General features: G+C 37.2%; 1 protein-coding gene across 7 annotated transcripts in view; it reads left to right on the forward strand.

Annotated features, from left to right (window-relative positions):
- ABCC9 (ATP binding cassette subfamily C member 9) overlaps positions 1-18,169 on the forward strand; it is a 154,468-nt gene that overhangs the window by 36,801 nt on the left and 99,498 nt on the right. For all 7 annotated transcript variants that reach the window (XM_066354625.1, XM_066354608.1, XM_066354662.1 and 4 more), the window contains exon 15: positions 14,014-14,122. In XM_066354625.1, the coding sequence (XP_066210722.1) occupies positions 14,014-14,122 (109 nt within the window). The remainder of the gene's footprint in view (positions 1-14,013; positions 14,123-18,169) is intronic.

Raw genomic sequence — 18,169 nt, forward strand, 5'->3', positions numbered from 1 at the left:
ACAATTGTGCTGCAGTAAATCCTGGTAAATTTGAGAGTGGACAATATTCCCTGTATATTTTCATAGCACTGTTTCCTCCGTATGTCCCAGAGTAAACGCATTTGCCAGTTTGATAAAGACCAGTCTGTTTGCAGGGCTCAGCTCCAGATTTGCCAAGCTGTAGGCCAAATAGAATCAGCTTACAAAACCTTGGCTTGCTTCTTTACAGTACTTTCAGTGGTTAATTTGTGGGTCCTTCAGAGACGAGTGGTCAACAGATGAGGCCAGAGTTTTTTCTGATTTTGTGCTGGTTCTGGGAACCCAACTGAGCAGTTTCCCATTGTTGACTGGGCTCGGCATATCTTCAGTGACTGGGAACCCATGACCAATCTTTAATGCCAGTTGGCCCACAGTGAGTTGAGCAGACTTAAAATCGGAGACTTTGGTCAGCTCATTTTGAAACCTCTTCTTTGGGACTGGGGAAGTCATAAGCTCTTCACTGCATTCTTAAATGTGTTCAGAAATTCAGTGGGTTAGAGTGGGTGCAGCATACTCCCAAACTGTGTTATATGTGCATGGAAGAGTTGTAAATGTCTCTACTATAGGAAATTCCCATTTCATGTAAAAATCTTTACGATGGGAAAGTTCAATGCTTTCTTTTAAAAATGACTAGCATGTTAGATAAATTTTTTTTCAAATTGCTCAATGGGTGGGACCTCATTATATACATAATAAAATGGAAGAAGGAGGCTCTTATGTTTCAGGTTATCTCCTCACAACCCCGAGACTCTGTACCATTTGAGTTTTCTGGACATTTTATAATGATATGTTTCAGTCTAAGTTTGCAAAACAGAGTGAGATGTGAAGAAAACTAAAAAAAGTCAACTATTATTTGAAATAAAAGACTTGAATAAGAGTGATTTTTTAGGACACTTGCCTTAGTTCTTCACTTCGGTTTATTTATAAGCACATAATTTATGTGTTTTTCTTTTCTAGAGAAGAATGTAAGTTGATATGTTATATCCTTTATAAATAATTTGAGTTTAAGTTTCTGTTATTTGATGTATAATACAACATCTATGTTCAAAGATGTCATTTGCCAAGGAAAAAATGTGCGAACCAAATCCTCTGCTTTGTTGGAAAATAACTTTGTGTCCCTTCTCTCATGCACCTCCCAAAGGAATGTATGCTTGGCTTGTCTATTGCAATTACTTTCAATCACCTAAATTGTTACTGATATTTATCATAGAACAGGCATATACTTTGGCTTGATCCTTGTTTACAAAAATTTCATAGTTTCTACAAAAAAAATCCTATGTAACTGCCAGCAACAATAAAAGTTATTCCCAGTTATTACGATACCTGTAAAAGGTTCACAAGCCATGTCTAAAAACTTAAAGTGAAACTTGGAAAGTGAGAAAGTAACAAGTGTAATTAAAACCTTAAATGCATTTGTAAATTATCTAAATATATGCAAAATTAATAACATACTGAACTATAAAGGTAATAGAGGCAGAATAGCAAATTGGTCTCAAATGTACCTGCTTTTAAACCCTGGCACTGCCATGGTATACTCATTTTTTAACCTCAAACACATTAGTGTCTCTATAGCTCAGCTTCATGTGTCAGATAGTCATACTAATAGCTCCTGTTATAGCAGTTGAGAAAATGAAATGAGATAATACATGAAAAACACCCAGCATAGTGCCTAAATATTTTAGGTATTTTAAAAATCTTCACTATCCTAATTTATCACCATTTTATTCATCTTTATTCCACACTTCAGAGAGATAGCTCTGTAAGTCTAGTCGCATTTGTTCACACTTCAGGTACATTGCTAAGCACTAAAGATTGCAAAAGCATTGTGAAATCCACAGGGAGCCCACAGTTTAGTTGGAGAAACCAAGAGAAGAACTAATGGAAGTTACAATGCCTTATGCCAGTGGTCGGCAAACCGCGGCTTGCAAGGCACAAGCGGCTCTTTGGACCCTGGACCCTTGAGTGTGGCTCTTTGGCCAGTTTAGGAGTACCCTAATTAAGTTAATGACAATGTACCTACCTATATAGTTTAAGTTTAAAAAATTTGACTCTCAAAAGAAATTTTAATCGTTGTAATGCTGATATTTGGCTCTGTTGACTAATGAGTTTGCTGACCACTGCCTTATGCTATTATAAGTCTCTATGCAGAATGCCAGGAACCCACTTATGGGGATCATTGAAGCTCTTCAAGAGAGGAGGCAGGCAGTCTGGTCAGTGAAAGTTTAAAGCAGGTGGTTGATCCTTCATAGGATCTTAATTAGCAGGACTTAGTTACTTGAAAAAGAGAAAACATGTTCTATCGAGGGAGCAATATGGGAAATGTACGCAATAGGAAAGGGCGAAGAAGTAGGTGAGAGATCTCGGTACATTCTGGGGACCGAAAGTAGAGTGTAATTGGAGAAAGGATCTGATGTGGAAGGAGTCAAGGGATGAAGCTGGAGAGTAAAATCCTGATCAGTTCATAGATAATGCTAAGGATGCTGAAAGGCAAAGGGTGTCATTTGTTATTTTAAAGAGAGAATTGTTGTATGAACAGATTTGGGTTTTTAAAATATATTCCTGGCAACGTGGTGCAAATTACTTCACCCTTCGTCAAGATTCATGCATTGTTTTATAATTGTTTTGCCTTTGATTTCTGAAAGGACTTTGTATGAACAGGAAATGCTTTTTCTATTACCCACTTATTCCTTTGCCAGACATTTCTTGAGGAATTACTATATTATATCATTGTAATTGGGCTAGATTCTGAATATGAAAAATCTTTGCTGTTAAAGTGCTTATATTCTAGTAAGAGAGAGACAGTAAACAAATAAATGACAAAAATAGCAGTGCAGACAGAGGGCCCTCAGCCACAAAGCCTAGAGTGATGGGGGCAGGGGAGGGGAAAAGAAGGGGGAGGTTTAGAAAAGAACTAGTATTGGGGTCCTCCAGTGTTCATTGTAACTGGAGTTTCTTTATTTAAAAAATTTTATTTATTGTCTTCAGCAAGAGAGGAAGGGAGAGAAAGTGGCAGCAATATTGAGCTATTCCTGTATGTACCCTGAATGGGGATTGAACCGGCAACCTTGCACTCTGGGAGGATGCTTTAACCAACTGAGCCATCTGGCCAGGGCCTTTAATTGAAGTTTCAAAAATGGAATGTTATAAAGAGAAAAGAAAGTTCTTCCCATGACCCAGGGGTGCTCAGAGACTATTGTTTCTTAATATAGAGCAAGAATAGGCTTCATTAATTCCATAAAAGCTTCAGTAAGATTTGTAGGTGTACTAGAAAAGGTAAACAGAGAATTGAATCAACCAACTTTACTTAATTATCTGAATCATTGGTTTATTCCTTCTTTGATTTATTCAACAAACATTATTGAGTAACGTGTCCCAGGAGCTGCTGGACTTAGAGTTACCCACGCAAATGAGCTTGGTTCTGTGCTTTCCTTTGTGTCAAAGACATATAGTGTGCGCTTGAGGCAGTCCTTTCATTGATAAAGTGTGCTCCTCAAAATCCAGTTTCTTCAAAACAGAATGACAACTAAAATCTATAGAAGTAGAGGTATTTTACTACTACTTTTAAGGTAGATCTCAAAAGTTCTTATCATAAGAAATAAATTTTGTAACTCTAGGTGATGCATGCAACTATAGTTGTGTGATCATTTTGAAATATACACCAATATCAAATCATGTTGTACACCTGAAATTAATGTGTTATATGTCAATTATACCTCAACAAAAAAAAAGTAAAGGCCCTGCCGGTTGGCTCAGTGGTAGAGCGTCGGCCTGGTGTGCGGGGGACCTGGGTTAGATTCCCGGCCAGGGCACATAGGAGAAGCGCCCATTTGCTTCTCCACCCCCCCCCCTCCTTCCTCTCTGTCTCTCTCTTCCCCTCCTGCAGCCAAAGCTCCATTGGAGCAAAGATGTCCCCGGCGCTGGGGATGGCTCCTTGGCCTCTGCCCCAGACGCTAGAGTGGCTCTGGTCGCGGTAGAGCGACACCCCGGAGGAGCATAGCGTCGCCCCCTGGTGGGCAGAGCATCGCCCCTGGTGGGCGTGCCAGGTGGATCCCGGTCGAGCGCATGCGGGAGTCTGTCTGACTGTCTCTCCCCATTTCCAGCTTCAGAAAAATACAAAAAAAAAAAAGTAAAGAAGGAGTAACTGCCATTTAAGAAGAATGAAATGATTTCCCATGGCATTTCTAATATTTTTTCAAGTTTACACTATTCACAAAAATTAGGGGGTCAGTGGACGTGCAGATACTCCAGGACTTTTAGACTTTTGTATCAGTGCATTTTCACCAATGAAACAAAAGTTGGTTTTGTATCTCATTTGCATAATCAAACAACTTTCTTTGACTTGTCATTTGCTTTCTGAGGCTCTTGTTTTTTTTTAACTTTTATTAATTTTTAATGTATTGTGTTTACATGGATTCATGTGTCCCACTGAATATAACTCCTTCAACTCCCATGCCAGTGTCCCTTTTTTTTTTTTGTATTTTTTCGAAGTTATAAGTGGGGAGGCAGTCAGACTCCCACATGCGCCCGACCAAGATCCACCCAGCATGCCCACCAGGGGGCGATGTTCTATCCATCTGGAAAGATGCTCCGTTGTGGCCAGAGCCATTCTAGTGCCTGAGGCGGAGGCCATGGAACCATCCTCAGTGCCTGGGCCAACTTTGGTCCAGTGGAGCCTTGGCTGCAGGAGAGGAAGAGAGAGATAGAGAGAATGGAGAGGTGGAAGGGTGGAGAAGCAGATGAGCGCATCTGCGGTGTGCCCTAGCCAAGAATTGAACCTGGGACTTCCACACGCCAGGCTGACGCTCTACCACTGAGCCAACAGGCCAGGGACCCCTGTGTCCCTTTTTATACCCCTTTTGGCCCCCTTCCCCTAACTTCCTCCCCTCTTCCCTATAGGATTTGCTGTCTTGTTATCTATACCTATGTGTTATGTATTTATAGTTTCACTAATCCATTTACTTTCTCTGATCCAATCTTCTCATCCCCCCCTCCCCCTGACTACTGTCCCTCTGGTCCCTGTGATGCTATCTTTCTCTCTATTCCATCACTCAGTTCACTTTGTTCATTAGATTCCACATATATGTGAGATCATATGATATTTTTATTTCCCTGCCTGGCTTATTTCACTTAGCATAATAATCTCCTGGTCCATTTATGAACTCACAAAAAGTAAGATTTCATTCTTTTTCACAGCCACATAGTATTCCATTGTGTATAAGTACCACTGCTTTTTAATCCACTGGTCCACTGACGGACACTTGGGCTATTTCCAGATCTTGGCTATTGTAAACAATGCTGCCATAAACATGGGGATGCATATCTTCTTTTGAATAAATGATTTGGTATTCTTAGGATATATTCCTAAAATGGGATAGCTGGGTCAAAGGGCAGTTCCATTTTGAATTTTTTGAGAAAACCCCATAAAGTTTTCCACAGTGTCTGCACCAGTCTGCATTCCCACCAGCAGTGCAGGAGGGTTTCCTTTTCTCCACATCCTCACCAGCACTTATTAGGTGTTGTTTTGTTGATGAGCGCCATTCTTACAGGTGTGAGGTGGTATCTCATTGTGGTTTTAATTTGCATTTCTCTGATGATTAGTGATGTTGCACATTTTTTCATATGCCTATTGGTCATTTGTATGCTCTCTTTGTAGAAGTGTCTATTCAGTTCTTTTGCTCATTATTTCATTAGATTGTTTACCTTCCTGGTGTTGAGTTTTAGAGTTCTTTGTAAATCTTGGTTATTAACCCCTTATCAGATGTATTGGCAAATATTTTCTCCTATTGTGTGGGTTGTCTTTTTATTTTGTTCATGGTGTCTTTTGCTGTGCAGCAGCTTTTTAGTTTGATACAGTCCTATTTGTTCATCCTGTCCATTTGTTATATCACTTGCCCATGGAGAAAAATCAGCAAAAATATTGCTACAAAAGATATTGGAGAGTTTACTGCCTATGTTTTCTTCTAAGATGTTTATGAAACTTATATTTTAGTCTTTTATTTTGCGTTTATTTTTGTGACTGGTGTAAATTGGTGGTCTAGTTTCATTTTTTTGCATGTACCTGTCCAGTTTTCCCAACACCATTTATTTTTTTATTTTTTATTTTTCCCAACACCATTTATTAAAGAGACTGTCTTTATTCCATTGTATGCTCTTACCTCCTTTGTCAAATATCAATTGACCATAAAGGCATGGGTTTATTTCTGGGTTCTCTGTTCTATTCTATTGATCTGTATGCCTGTTCTTATGCCAGTACCAAGCTGTTTTGAGTACTGTGGCCTTCTAGTATAACTTAATAACAGGAAGTGTGATACCTCCCCCTTTATTCTTCATTTTCAAGATTGCTGGTGCTATTTGTGTTCTTTTTTGGTTCCATATAAATTTTTGGAATATTTGTTCTATATCTCTGAAGTATGCCATGGGTATTTTAATAGGAATTGCATTGAGTTTATAGATTGCTTTGAATAATATAGACATTTTAACAATGTTTATTCTTCCTATCCACGAACACGGTATATGCTTCCATTTGTTTGTATCTTCCTTAATTTCTTTTATTAATATTTTATAATTTTCTGAGTACAAGTCTTTTACCTCCTTGGTTAAATATACTCCTTGGTACTTTATTTTTTTGTTGAACTAGTTAAGGGGATTGTTTCCTTAATTTCTCTTTCAGACAGTGCATTTTTGGTGTATAAAAATGCCACTGATTTCTGAATATTAATTTTATATCTTGCCACCTTGCTGAATTTATTTATCAGGTCTAGTAGTTTTTTAACTGAGACTTTAGGGTTTTCTATGTACAGTATTATTTCATCAGCAAATAATGATAGTTTTACTTCTTTTCCAATTTGGATGCCTTTTATTTCTTCTTCTTGTGTGATTGCTATGGCTAGGACTTCCAGAACTATGTGGAATAAGAGTAGTAAAAGGGGCACCCCTGCCTTGTTCCTGATCTTAAGAAGATTGCTTTTAATTTTAGCCCATTGAGTATGATGTTGGCCCTGGGTTTGTCATAAATGGCCTTTATCATGTTCAGGTATGTTCTCTGTATTCCCAATTTGCTGAGAGTTTTGGTCATAAATGGGTGCTGAATGTTATCAAATGCTTTTTCTGCATCTATTGATATTATCATGTGATTTTTCTCCTTCCTTTTGTTTATGTGATGAATCACATTTATTGATTTGCGAATATTGTACCAACCCTGCCTCCCTGGAATAAATCTCACTTGATCATGATGTATGATTTTTTATATGTATTGCCAGATCCAATTTGCTAATATTTTGTTGAGAATTTTAACATCTAAGTTCATCAGGGATATTGGCCTATAGTTTTCTTTCTTTGTAGTATCTTTACCTGGTTTTGGAATGAGGATTATGCTTGCCTCATAAAAGGATCTTGGAAGTTTTCCCTCCACTTAAATTTTTTGAAATAGTTTAAGAAGTATAGATGTTAGTTCTTAGAATATTTGGTCAAATTCACCCCTGAAGCCATCTGGTCCAGGACTTTTATTTGCTGGGAGTTTTTTGATAACTGTTTCAATTTCATTTGTTGTAATCAGTCTTTTTAGGTTTTCTGATTCTTCCAGATTGAGCTTTGGAAGATTATATGTTTGTAGGAATTTATCCATTTTGGCTAGGTTGTCGAATATTTTGGCATACAGATCTTCATAGTATTTTCTTACAATCCTTTGTATTTCTGTAGTGTCAGTTGTTACTTCTTCACTTTTATTTCTAATTTTATTTATTTGAGTCCACTCTCTTTTTTTCTTGATGACTCTGATTAAAGGGTCATCAATCTTGTTTACCTTTAAAAAAAAAAAAACCAGCTCTTGGTTTCATTGATTTTCTGTATTTTTTTTTTTTTTTTTTAGCTTTCATGTCATTTATTTCCATTCTGATCTTTATTATTTCCTTCCTTGTACTTCCTCTGGGCTTTATTTGTTGTTATTTTTCTAGTTTTTTAGATACAGGGTTAAGTTGTTTATTTGAGCTTTTTCTTGCTTCTTATGGTATGCTATGAACTTCCCCCTCAGGACTGCTTTTGCTGTGTCCCATAACTTTAGACTTGTACATTTATTTTTATTAATTTCAAGGAAAATTTTTATTGTTTCCTTGATCTCATAGTTAATGCATTCGTTATTTAATAACATTCTATTTAGCCTCCAAGTGTTTGAATGTCTTTCAGTTTTTCTATTATAGTTGATTTCTAGTTTCATACCACTGTGATTATAGAGGACACTTGATATGCTTTTAATCTTCTTGAATTTATTGAGACTTGTTTTGCATTCTAGCATGTGGTCTATCCTAGAGAATGTACCATGAGCACTTGAAAAGAAGGTATATTCTGCTGCTTTGGGGTGAAACATTCTGAAGATATCTATTAAATCCAGTTGTTCTGGTGTGTCATTTAAGGTTGCTGTATTTTTGTTAATTTTTTGTTTGGAGGATCTATCCATTGATGTTAGTGGGGTATTAAAATCCCCTACTGTTATAGTATTGCTGTTGATCTTGCCCTTTATGCCCATCAAAATCTGCTTTATAGATTTAGGTACTCCTATATTAGGTTTATAGATGTTTACAATGGTTATATCCTCCTTTTGGATGGCTCCCTTTATTATTATGTAGTGACCTTCCTTATCCCTTACTATAGCTTTTGTTTTAAAGTCTATTTTGTCTAAGTATTGCTACCCCAGCTTTTCTTTTTCATTTTCATTTGCATGAAATACTTTTTCTATCCTTTCACTTTTAGTCTAGGTGTATCTTTTGTTCTAAGGTGGGTCTCTTATAGAGAGCATATGTACGGGTCCTGTTTTCTTATCCATGCAGCTACCTTATGGGTTTTAAATGGAGAATTTAATCCATTTACATTTAAGGTTATTATTGATATGTAGTTGTTTATTGCTGTTTTATTCTTTAAATCTACAATCACCTTTCTCTCGATTTTTTTTTTCTTTGCTCTTTTTACAGCCAGCCCTTTAACATTTATTGCAGTACTGGTTTGGTTGTAATAAATTCTTGGAGTTATTTTTTGTCTGAAAAGCTTTTTATTTCTCTTTCAATTTTAAACAATAGCTTTGCTGGATAAAGAAGTCTTTGTTATAGGTTCTTGCTTTGTATCACTTTGAATATTTCTTGCCAATCCCTTCTGGCCTCAAGTGTTTCTGTTGAGAATTCAGTTGTCATCCTTATGGGGGCTCCTCTGTAGGTAATTAACTGCTTTTCTTTTGCAGCTTTTAGTATTCTTTCTTTATCTCTTAAATTTGACACTTCATTATGATGTGTCTTGCTATAGGCCTCCTTGGATTCTTCTTTAATGAATCTCACTGTGCTTCTTGAACTTGTGTGATTTTAACCTTCATCAATTTAGGGAAATTTTCAGCTATGATTTCTTCAAACAGGTTCTCTATTCTTTGTTTGTTCTCTTCTCTTTAGGAATCCCTATGATACAGATATGGATACTCTTCATGTTGTCATAGAGTTCTCGTAGAGTTTGCTCAGATTTTTTGAGCCTCTTTTCTTTTGCTGTTCTGCTTCCATGCTTTTGTTTATCTTGTTCTCTAAATTGCTGATTGATCCTCTGCTTCATCCACCCTGTTATTAATTCCTTCTAGTGCTGTCTTCATTTATGATATTGTATTTGTCATTTATGACTGGGTTTTTTTTAGGATTTCAATTTTTTTGTGTGTGTGTGTTTTTTTTGTTTTTTTTTTTTGTATTTTTCTGAAGCTGGAAATGGGGAGAGACAGTCAGACAGACTCCCGCATGCGCCCAACCGGGATCCACCCAGCACGCCCACCAGGGGCAACGCTCTTCCCACCAGGGGGTGATGCTCTGCCCCTCCGGGGCATCGCTCTGCCGCAACCAGAGCCACTCTAGCGCCTGGGGCAGAGGCCAAGGAGCCATCCCCAGCGCCCAGGCCATCTTTGCTCCAATGGAGCCTCGCTGCAGGAGGGGAAGAGAGAGACAGAGAGGAAGGAGAGGGGGAGGGGTGGAGAAGCAAATGGGCGCTTCTCCTATGTGCCCTGGCCGGGAATTGAACCCGGGTCCCCCGCACGCCAGGCTGATGCTCTACCGCTGAGCCAACCGGCCAGGGCCTTGTTTTGGTTTTTTTTTTTTATGCTTGCTATCTCTTTATTTAGGTGCTCATTATGTCAGTCCATTGTTGCTCTAAGATCCTTGAGCATCTTAAAAATTATTGTTTTAAACTCTGCATCTTGTATTTTGGTTACTTCATCCCATTCAGTTCTTTTTCTGGGGATTTCTCTTGTTGATTCATTTGGGTCTCATTTCTCTATCTTCCCATTTTGTCTGTATTAGGTAGTGCTGTCTAACTTTAAAATTTTTGTGTGGTTTTTATGAAGAAGATGGGCTTGGTGGTACTGTCCTCCAGGCCACTTGTTTTCCTTGTTCTAGGAGTGCTTCTTGAGGGTAATATTTTCCCTCTTGTTGTATTATTAAGTGAGTATTAGATGCAGTTGGTCTTTTTGTGGGTACGTTTATTTCTTTTGGCTGGCCAGGCTTTTACCCTCTCTGGTCCTGGGGAAAATCTGGTCAAACCACCAAGTTTCCATGAGTCTTGCCTCCTGCAGCCAGTGTGCTTGCTGCCTTTAGGGCTCAGCCACTTAAAAAAACCTCTGCTAGAGTCTAGAGCCTGCTACAATTCAGGGATTTGGAAGAATGTTGTGTGTGGCTCTGCCCCTCAGCCCCAGGTGTCAATCTGTCCAGGTTTTTTCACAGACCTCAGCAGGGTGTGGCCGCAGGAATTAAGTGGGTGTGGCCTCTGAGACCCAGAGGTGTGGTTTACCCCCTCTCTGGACAGTTTCAGCTCAGTCTCTTGTGAGGTGGAAGCACCAGTGATAAATACGGGAGAGTGTGGAGGGGAGCTCTGGTCTCAACACCAGAAAACTGAGTCACTATTGTGCTGCCTGCCTCCTGTCCTCTTAGAACGACCCGTCACCATGTCTGGGGTAGGAGAGACTCCCGAGGGCAGAGCAGCTACTTTTCCCCAGGCTGATGCCACTCAGAAGGGATTGCTCCTCCCAAGAAAGATGGTAACTGCAGTACTGGAGAATGACTCAGCATAGGGGTTCCGGGGGGCTGCCCCCCAGAGTGTCTCTTCCTGGGCCTCCAACTTTACACTCTCCTCCTCCAACTCCAGTCCTCTCAGCTCTCCCGCTAGAGCTCCTGGTAAGTGCCTGTGAATGACATTTTCTGTGCAGGCCCTTTAAAACAGAATCTGCATCCGAGAGGTGTGTCTCTTTCTCAGCAACAGAAACCCGGCTCTTTTCACAGCTAAATGTTGTCTGGATGCCTCTTCTGGGGCTCTAGACTTGGTCTCCGGGCCTGGAGCTGAGGACCCCCACCTCTGAAGGCAACCCACCCACCGTGAGAGTCCCTCCGGGCCGCTGCTCGCTCCTGGGAGCAGGGCAAGCCTTTTCGCGTTTCCACCCTTCCTACCAGTCTTGGTGTGGCTTCTTCGGTGATCCTTGGTTATAGAATCCTCTTCCTTTAGTCCTAAATTGGTTTTTCAGAATGATTGTTCTTAAATTATGTTGTAATTCCATTTGGTCCTGGAAGGTGGCAGTTGGAATGTTTGTCTACTCTGTTGCCATCTTTCTTTCATCCTCTGATGTTCTTGTTTAATAAAACAAAAAATAAAATTTTTTTATTGCTTCATATTCATTTCAAAATATTCCCTAATTTTTTTGAGCAGTATATATGGTCAGGCTTTGCATCAAAGACTTAAAAAGAATACACAAACCAAAGCTCTAACTCTTTCTCTTTTATTTTGGGTCTGAGGTTCTTTTTCTAATTGCAGTAAAATACATAACATAAATTTACCATTTGAACCATTTTAGGTGTACAGTTCAGTGGCATTAAGTGTATTTATACTGTTTTGCAACCATCACCACAATCTATCTCCAGAATACCTATTACCTTCTCAAATCAAAACTATGTACTCATTAAACAATAACTTTTCAATTATCTCTCCTCCCAGTCCCTGGTAACCACCACTTACTTTCTGTCTCTATGAATTTGACTATTCTGGGTATCTCGTATAAGTGGAATTATACAATGTGTGTGTGTGTGTGTGTGTGTGTGTGATTGGCCTATTTTACTTAGTGTAGTGTCTTCAAGGTTCATTCATGTTGTCATAACACTAATATGTTTAAGTGAGTCAAGAATTTCAGAACCATGGTGGAAACCAGTATGGCACTGTGGAAAATAGTATGGCCCTGTGGCATGGTAGAAAACAGTATGGCAGTTCCTCATGCACATAATGTGGCAATTCCACTTCTGGGCATATACCTAAAAGAATTGAAAGTAGGGACTTAAAAAGATATTTGTACACCTGAGTTTTTAGCAGCATTATTCACAATAGTCAAACAGTGTTATCAACCAAAGTTTTGATTGGTGGATGAATAAATAAACTGTAACATAGAAATCAATGGAATGTTATTCAAGCAAAGCTCTTCTTAAACAATGATCTCTTTTAGCCTTGGCCAAATAGCTCAGTTGGTTAGAGCATTGTCCAGAAGTGTAGAGGATGCTGGTTCAATCCCTGGTCAGGGCACACAGAGGAACAGATCAATATTCCTGTCTCTCTCAGATTTTTCCTTCCTTTCTCACTAAAATCAATTAAAGAAATTATTTCATTTAGTTCTCTGCAAATACAATTTGGAAGCTAATAGATAGATTGCCCCAATGAATTTTATCTACCTTTATGTTTTCAATGAAAAGAAACAGTTTCTATAACATGTGAAAATAAAGGGCTTCAAGTTCATGGGCCACAGACTGAATTAAATTTACTTTTCTTCATTTTATTTATGTGTCAGAAAATAAAATTAGACCTATCTGAAGGCACTTAACTTGACTACAACTCAAATAAAATAAAAAAGAAGAAACCTTTTATTTCAAATATACAGTATATATTTTCTAGTGTTCTACTAGAAAGGCAATATTTTCCCTGTGGTTTATGTTGAATGTGCCAAGCTAGTTTGTCCCATTCTACAATGCTAAAATGAACATTTGTTTTGCAACTTTATAGACTTTTCTTTAATGTTTTATTTATAGAGGATATTTTCAAATCATGTTATTGTTTTTGTTTCTCCTCCTCCTCCTCTTCCTTCTCTTCCTTCTTCTTCTTTTTTCTTCTAATCCTCTGACATTATTTTGAAAAAAGTTAGAATGGAAGTGATAGAACCAGGAAGTTTTGTGCCCAGTCCATAGTAAAGAAACTTTGCAAACCAGTCTTCTAGAGACAGCCTTCTTAAACTGTAATGTGCTTATGAAGCATCTCTGGGTCTTGTTAAAATGAGTATTTTGATTAAGTAGGTCTTGGGTGGGGCCTGAGATTCTGTCTCTAGTAAGCTTTCAGGAGATGCTGCTGCTGCTGGTCCTCAGCCAGCATTTTGAGTACCTGCTCTCTAGAGGGCCCTCTCCTTATCCAGCTCAGGAAATCTGTGTAATGTACGATGCTTATGCCACATAATGCAGTGCCTACAAACCCCAGATCTGTGTGTTAATACTAAATGCTTTTAGGCAAATTACTTAACTTTTCTGTACCTTATTTCCCTTCATTTGTATAATTAAAATAATGAGTACTTTCCTCATTGGTATTATCTTTAGCCACCCTATTTCAAGTTTCTCTCCAACTCTGCTGTCTTTGATGAGGATTACAACTGCAAAACAAACAAACTAACTAACAAATAAAACCAGTACAAAAGAAATTCAACTAATTTAAGGTGATAGATTGGATCTGGTTTGTCTGAGATATTTCTAGATTTAGCATTTAAAATCCCAGGTCTTGGGAATTCATCAGACCGAGGCACTTACGGATTCTTGTTCATTTGAGCTTAATTTCCAGTTGGTCTTGAGACAGGACTCCAAGAGTTGCTTGCACAACAGGATAATGAGGGTGGAAGGGTTTGTTTATTTAAGTAAAATTTCATTGTTGGTGGTCTTATTTTTAACCCTTTATGTTTGTTTGCTTTTTCAGTGTTCAAAAGTTGAATGAGTTTCTTTTGAGTGATGAGATTGGTGATGACAGCTGGCGAACTGGTGAAGGTTCTCTTCCTTTTGAGTCTTGTAAGAAACACACTGGAGTTGTAAGTACTTGTTCTTGTTATGGAAACAGTGACTAGGGAATAGTCCTAAGAATGGATGACTTTAAATGGGAGCAATAACAAACAGTACTTTAATCTATATGAAGAACCTGTACTTTAATCTATATGAAGATTGATTGTCACCTACTTCTACAACAAACCTCAGAAATAAAAAATCAGTCAATAAATGTATAAGGCTTATGTTTATAAATGATCAAAGAATTATCCCAAAAGAATCAGCACATTCTTTTTGTTTGTTTGTTTGTTTGTTTTAACAATATATTTTTTATTTTTCAATTACAGTTGGCATTCAATATTATATTAGTTTCAGGTGTACAGCACAGTAGTTAGACTTTATATAACTTATGAAGTGATCCTCTGACCTCTAGTCTGCGTCACTAGAAGTCTAGTACCCACCTGGCACCACAAATAGTTATTATACTATTATTGACTATATTTCCTATGCTATATGTACTTTATATCTCCAAAACAGCAAATGTTCAATTTAAGCAGGAATTGAGAGATTGTACCTCAAGCTTTATATAAAAATAATACAAAATCAGTTTACATTTCCTGCACCATATTCTTATAATACTTTTTAGCTGTATTACACTTTTTAATTTAAAAAGTGCTTTATGATGCATTCTTTCGACTCACTTAACATACTACATTACATTGCCTATTTTTATTATTCCAATTAATAAATTGAGTTTTCATGTTATTTGGCTTGAATAAAGTCAGAAAATACTAGTAAGTGGCAGAACCAGAAGTAAAACTTGAGTATTGTAACCCTTGAACCAGTATATTCATCCATTATACAAATACTTAGTATCTACTTAAAGGTTGGAAATACAGTCAATATTATTTTGTCATGTATCACATGTACTATGACATGGATTATGTATTTATCTGTGTTTCCAGATTTATAGACTACCATATATTTCATACCAAAACACATAGATATAGCAATGAACAAGCAAGACATGATTCTTCTTGTCACAAAGTTTGCTTTTTTGAAGCAGGAGTCAGATGATAAACAAGTAAAAAACAAGATAATTTTGTTGTGGAGAGAAAATAAAAGTAGGTATTAGAAAGTGACAGGGATACTCGAAACAGGTTGGTCAACTGGCATTTGAGCTGATAGTTGAATGAAGAATAGGAACTTTTTCTAAGAGAATCTTGGAAAAGAACATTTCATGCAGAGAACTAGCAGCTGCAAAGACTCTGAGGTGGGAATTAACTTGGAGTGTTCAAAGAACAGAAGACCATTATGATGAAGCCTGGTGAGGAAGGGAAAGAAAGGACAAAGTAAGAACAAGGATTAAGGGCTTTGCTTAGATTATGGAAATAATTTAGATTTTATTAGCATGTAGTAGGAAACCATTGGATAGTTGTAAAGTAGGGACTGATATAATTTTGTTTGTATTTTTAAAAGATCACTTTGGCTACCAGGTAGAAAATAATCAATTGGGACAAGAGTAGAACAGATAGATCAGTGAAAAGGTCCTTATACCATAGGCAAGAAATGATGGATAAAATTAGTTAGTTGACTCAGTGGATAGAGCATTAGCTTGGGTGCTGAGTGCTGAAAATAGCTCATTTGTTCTGATCATGTAAGCCTTAGGCACTAAAAATAGCTTGGTTGATTCAAGCATCATCCCCAGATGAGGTTGCTGGGTGGATCCTGGTCAGGGTGCATGTGGGAGTCTGTCTCAATATCGCCTCTTACTTAAAAAAGTTAGTTTTAATTGCAGTTTCAGTGGACATTGTGAGGAAGTGATCAAATTCAACATACATTTTTTAGGTTGAGCTGACAAAGACTTGCTAACATATTGGATGGAGAGGATAAAGGAGGAAGAGGACTCAAGGATAAGTCAGGTTATTGGCTTGACTGCTGGGAAGATGGTGGAATCATTAATTGATATGGTGGAATCATTAATTGATATAGGCTGAGAAATGAGTAGGTTTGTGTCGAGGTGGAATCAAGAGGCATGTTTTACACAAGATAATCTTTAGATATGTATTGACATCCAAGAAGAAAAAGCAGCATTGGAGTTTTAAATAGAGGAGTTACTAGCCATTAGATAATATTTAACTCAATAGAACTAGACTTTTGAGAGGTGTGTTTGAAAAATTCTGGTCTATAAAAGTAATATGTATATTTCATCACAGTAAAATAGATGTTATTCTAAAATGAGTTATGTTGTAAGTTAATACTAGTTATTCGTGTTATTATTAGAGAAATATATGAATTCATTTACCATTTTTATAACCAAACTAAAAAATACATGCACTCTGCTGACTGGAATTGATTGAGGCTTGGATAGCCTTTATTGACAATTAATTAATATTAATTTTTTTCTCAACATTAAGTTTAAAAACACTGAAAAAGTTAAGAAGAGCACTTAGCTATATTTAGGTTTGCTTTTTTATTATGTTTTCCTAAAGTTATTTTTTACTCTCTGTTGTTATTTTATTGAGCAGGTATGACTTTTGTCTTAGAAGAAACTATCACCCGTGCTTATAGACACTAGAAGAACAATGCCTCAAAATGCTTGTTTGCTGCTGTGTGGACATAGACACAAAGATAAGATCATTATAGAGTGTCTATACTTTGAGGCAGCAAGAAAGTCAAGCATTTGATTAGAACCAGCCTTGTCACACTTTGGATGATAAGAGATGACCAAATGACCTATTAAATCATCTTTCAGAGATATGAGAATGAACAGAGTTAGATGACCTTTCGAAAGGGGATAAAAGAGGTCAAGTTTGTGGAGTTAGGGAAATCTGAAGAATCTTTTGTATGAGATGAGGGATAGAAGAAAAATTGAACTGAGAAAAGATTTTTGGAAGGAAAAAAGAATCCCCTTCAAATGCATCCAATATCTTCAGGGTTATTGAAACCAGACTGGACTTCTGATGTCTTTCAGGGTCATTCATCACTGCTGATGGGCCAAACCACAAATGACAAACTTTTTAAAATGGAGTGAAAAAAGCTGTGTGCTTGAAAATGACACTAATGGAAACTCCTTCTTGAGAGAGCTTAAGATGCTATGTATTCTGTAAAAGCTTAGAGCTAAGTGGTTTTGGCTGTAGAATCTCCATGGAGAATTAGTGACATTCTAGAGCCAAAGTCTCTTCAAATTACATTTGTGGAACTCCGACTCAAATCTCTGTCAACACATCTTTTTTTCCCACCCTCTCCCTAGTTATGTGAAGAAAATGAAGTCATTCCTTTTGGACTTCTTGGGGCAATACTACTATAGAATTACTCTAGAAGACATTGAATATATGTATAGGTATAGATCCATCCTGTGTGGAAAACATACTCAGCTTAAATGATAGTGACTTTCTATAGCATCTCATGCATTGAGTTTCCAAGGTTATCTGTGCAGACTGTGAGAAGAAAAACAAAACTAACTAAAATTCCATAAACAATCTTTTTTTTAAAGTTCAAATGCATTTTCTGTGTAACAGAACCACTTATACTTCTTCTAAGTGGCATTTTAACCTGTAAATTTATTTGCATGTAGCATATTTGATAGTGTGATATTTGGTTGATGGAAAATGGAAGAGCAGTATCTTGTTTGGATTAAGTTACTGATTATTTGAGTACATTCCTAATTCTGACAGTAGAGCTCAATGGATTTTTCAAAAAGCTACATCTATAACTCTAAGCCCCCTACCCCCAAAAGAGCTTCACAATCCTAGAATTCTTTGCTTTCATAGGTCATTTATCAGTTTAAAGAATACAGTATTACTGTTTAGCCTTCATAATCTCTATAAGGTATTTAAGTAAGATATATAACTATTTATGTTGAAATACTTGCTCACTTGATTCCTAGGACAAATTTTAAGCTTATAAACTTTTCAGTGCTAGAGGCTTAAAAAGCTGAATGTGCTACCTTCCCTTTATCTATTTGTCTTTATCCTTTGAAATTAAACTCAAAAGAGAAGAACAAATTTGTATTTATGCCCTAACTTAATTTTAAGTATCTGAAGACTATCCCATTTCAACTGGCATCTTCTTTATTATGGATGCTTTAGTCA

This window comes from Saccopteryx leptura, chromosome 1 (assembly GCF_036850995.1).
Source record: "Saccopteryx leptura isolate mSacLep1 chromosome 1, mSacLep1_pri_phased_curated, whole genome shotgun sequence".
Taxonomy (NCBI): Eukaryota; Metazoa; Chordata; class Mammalia; order Chiroptera; family Emballonuridae; genus Saccopteryx; species Saccopteryx leptura.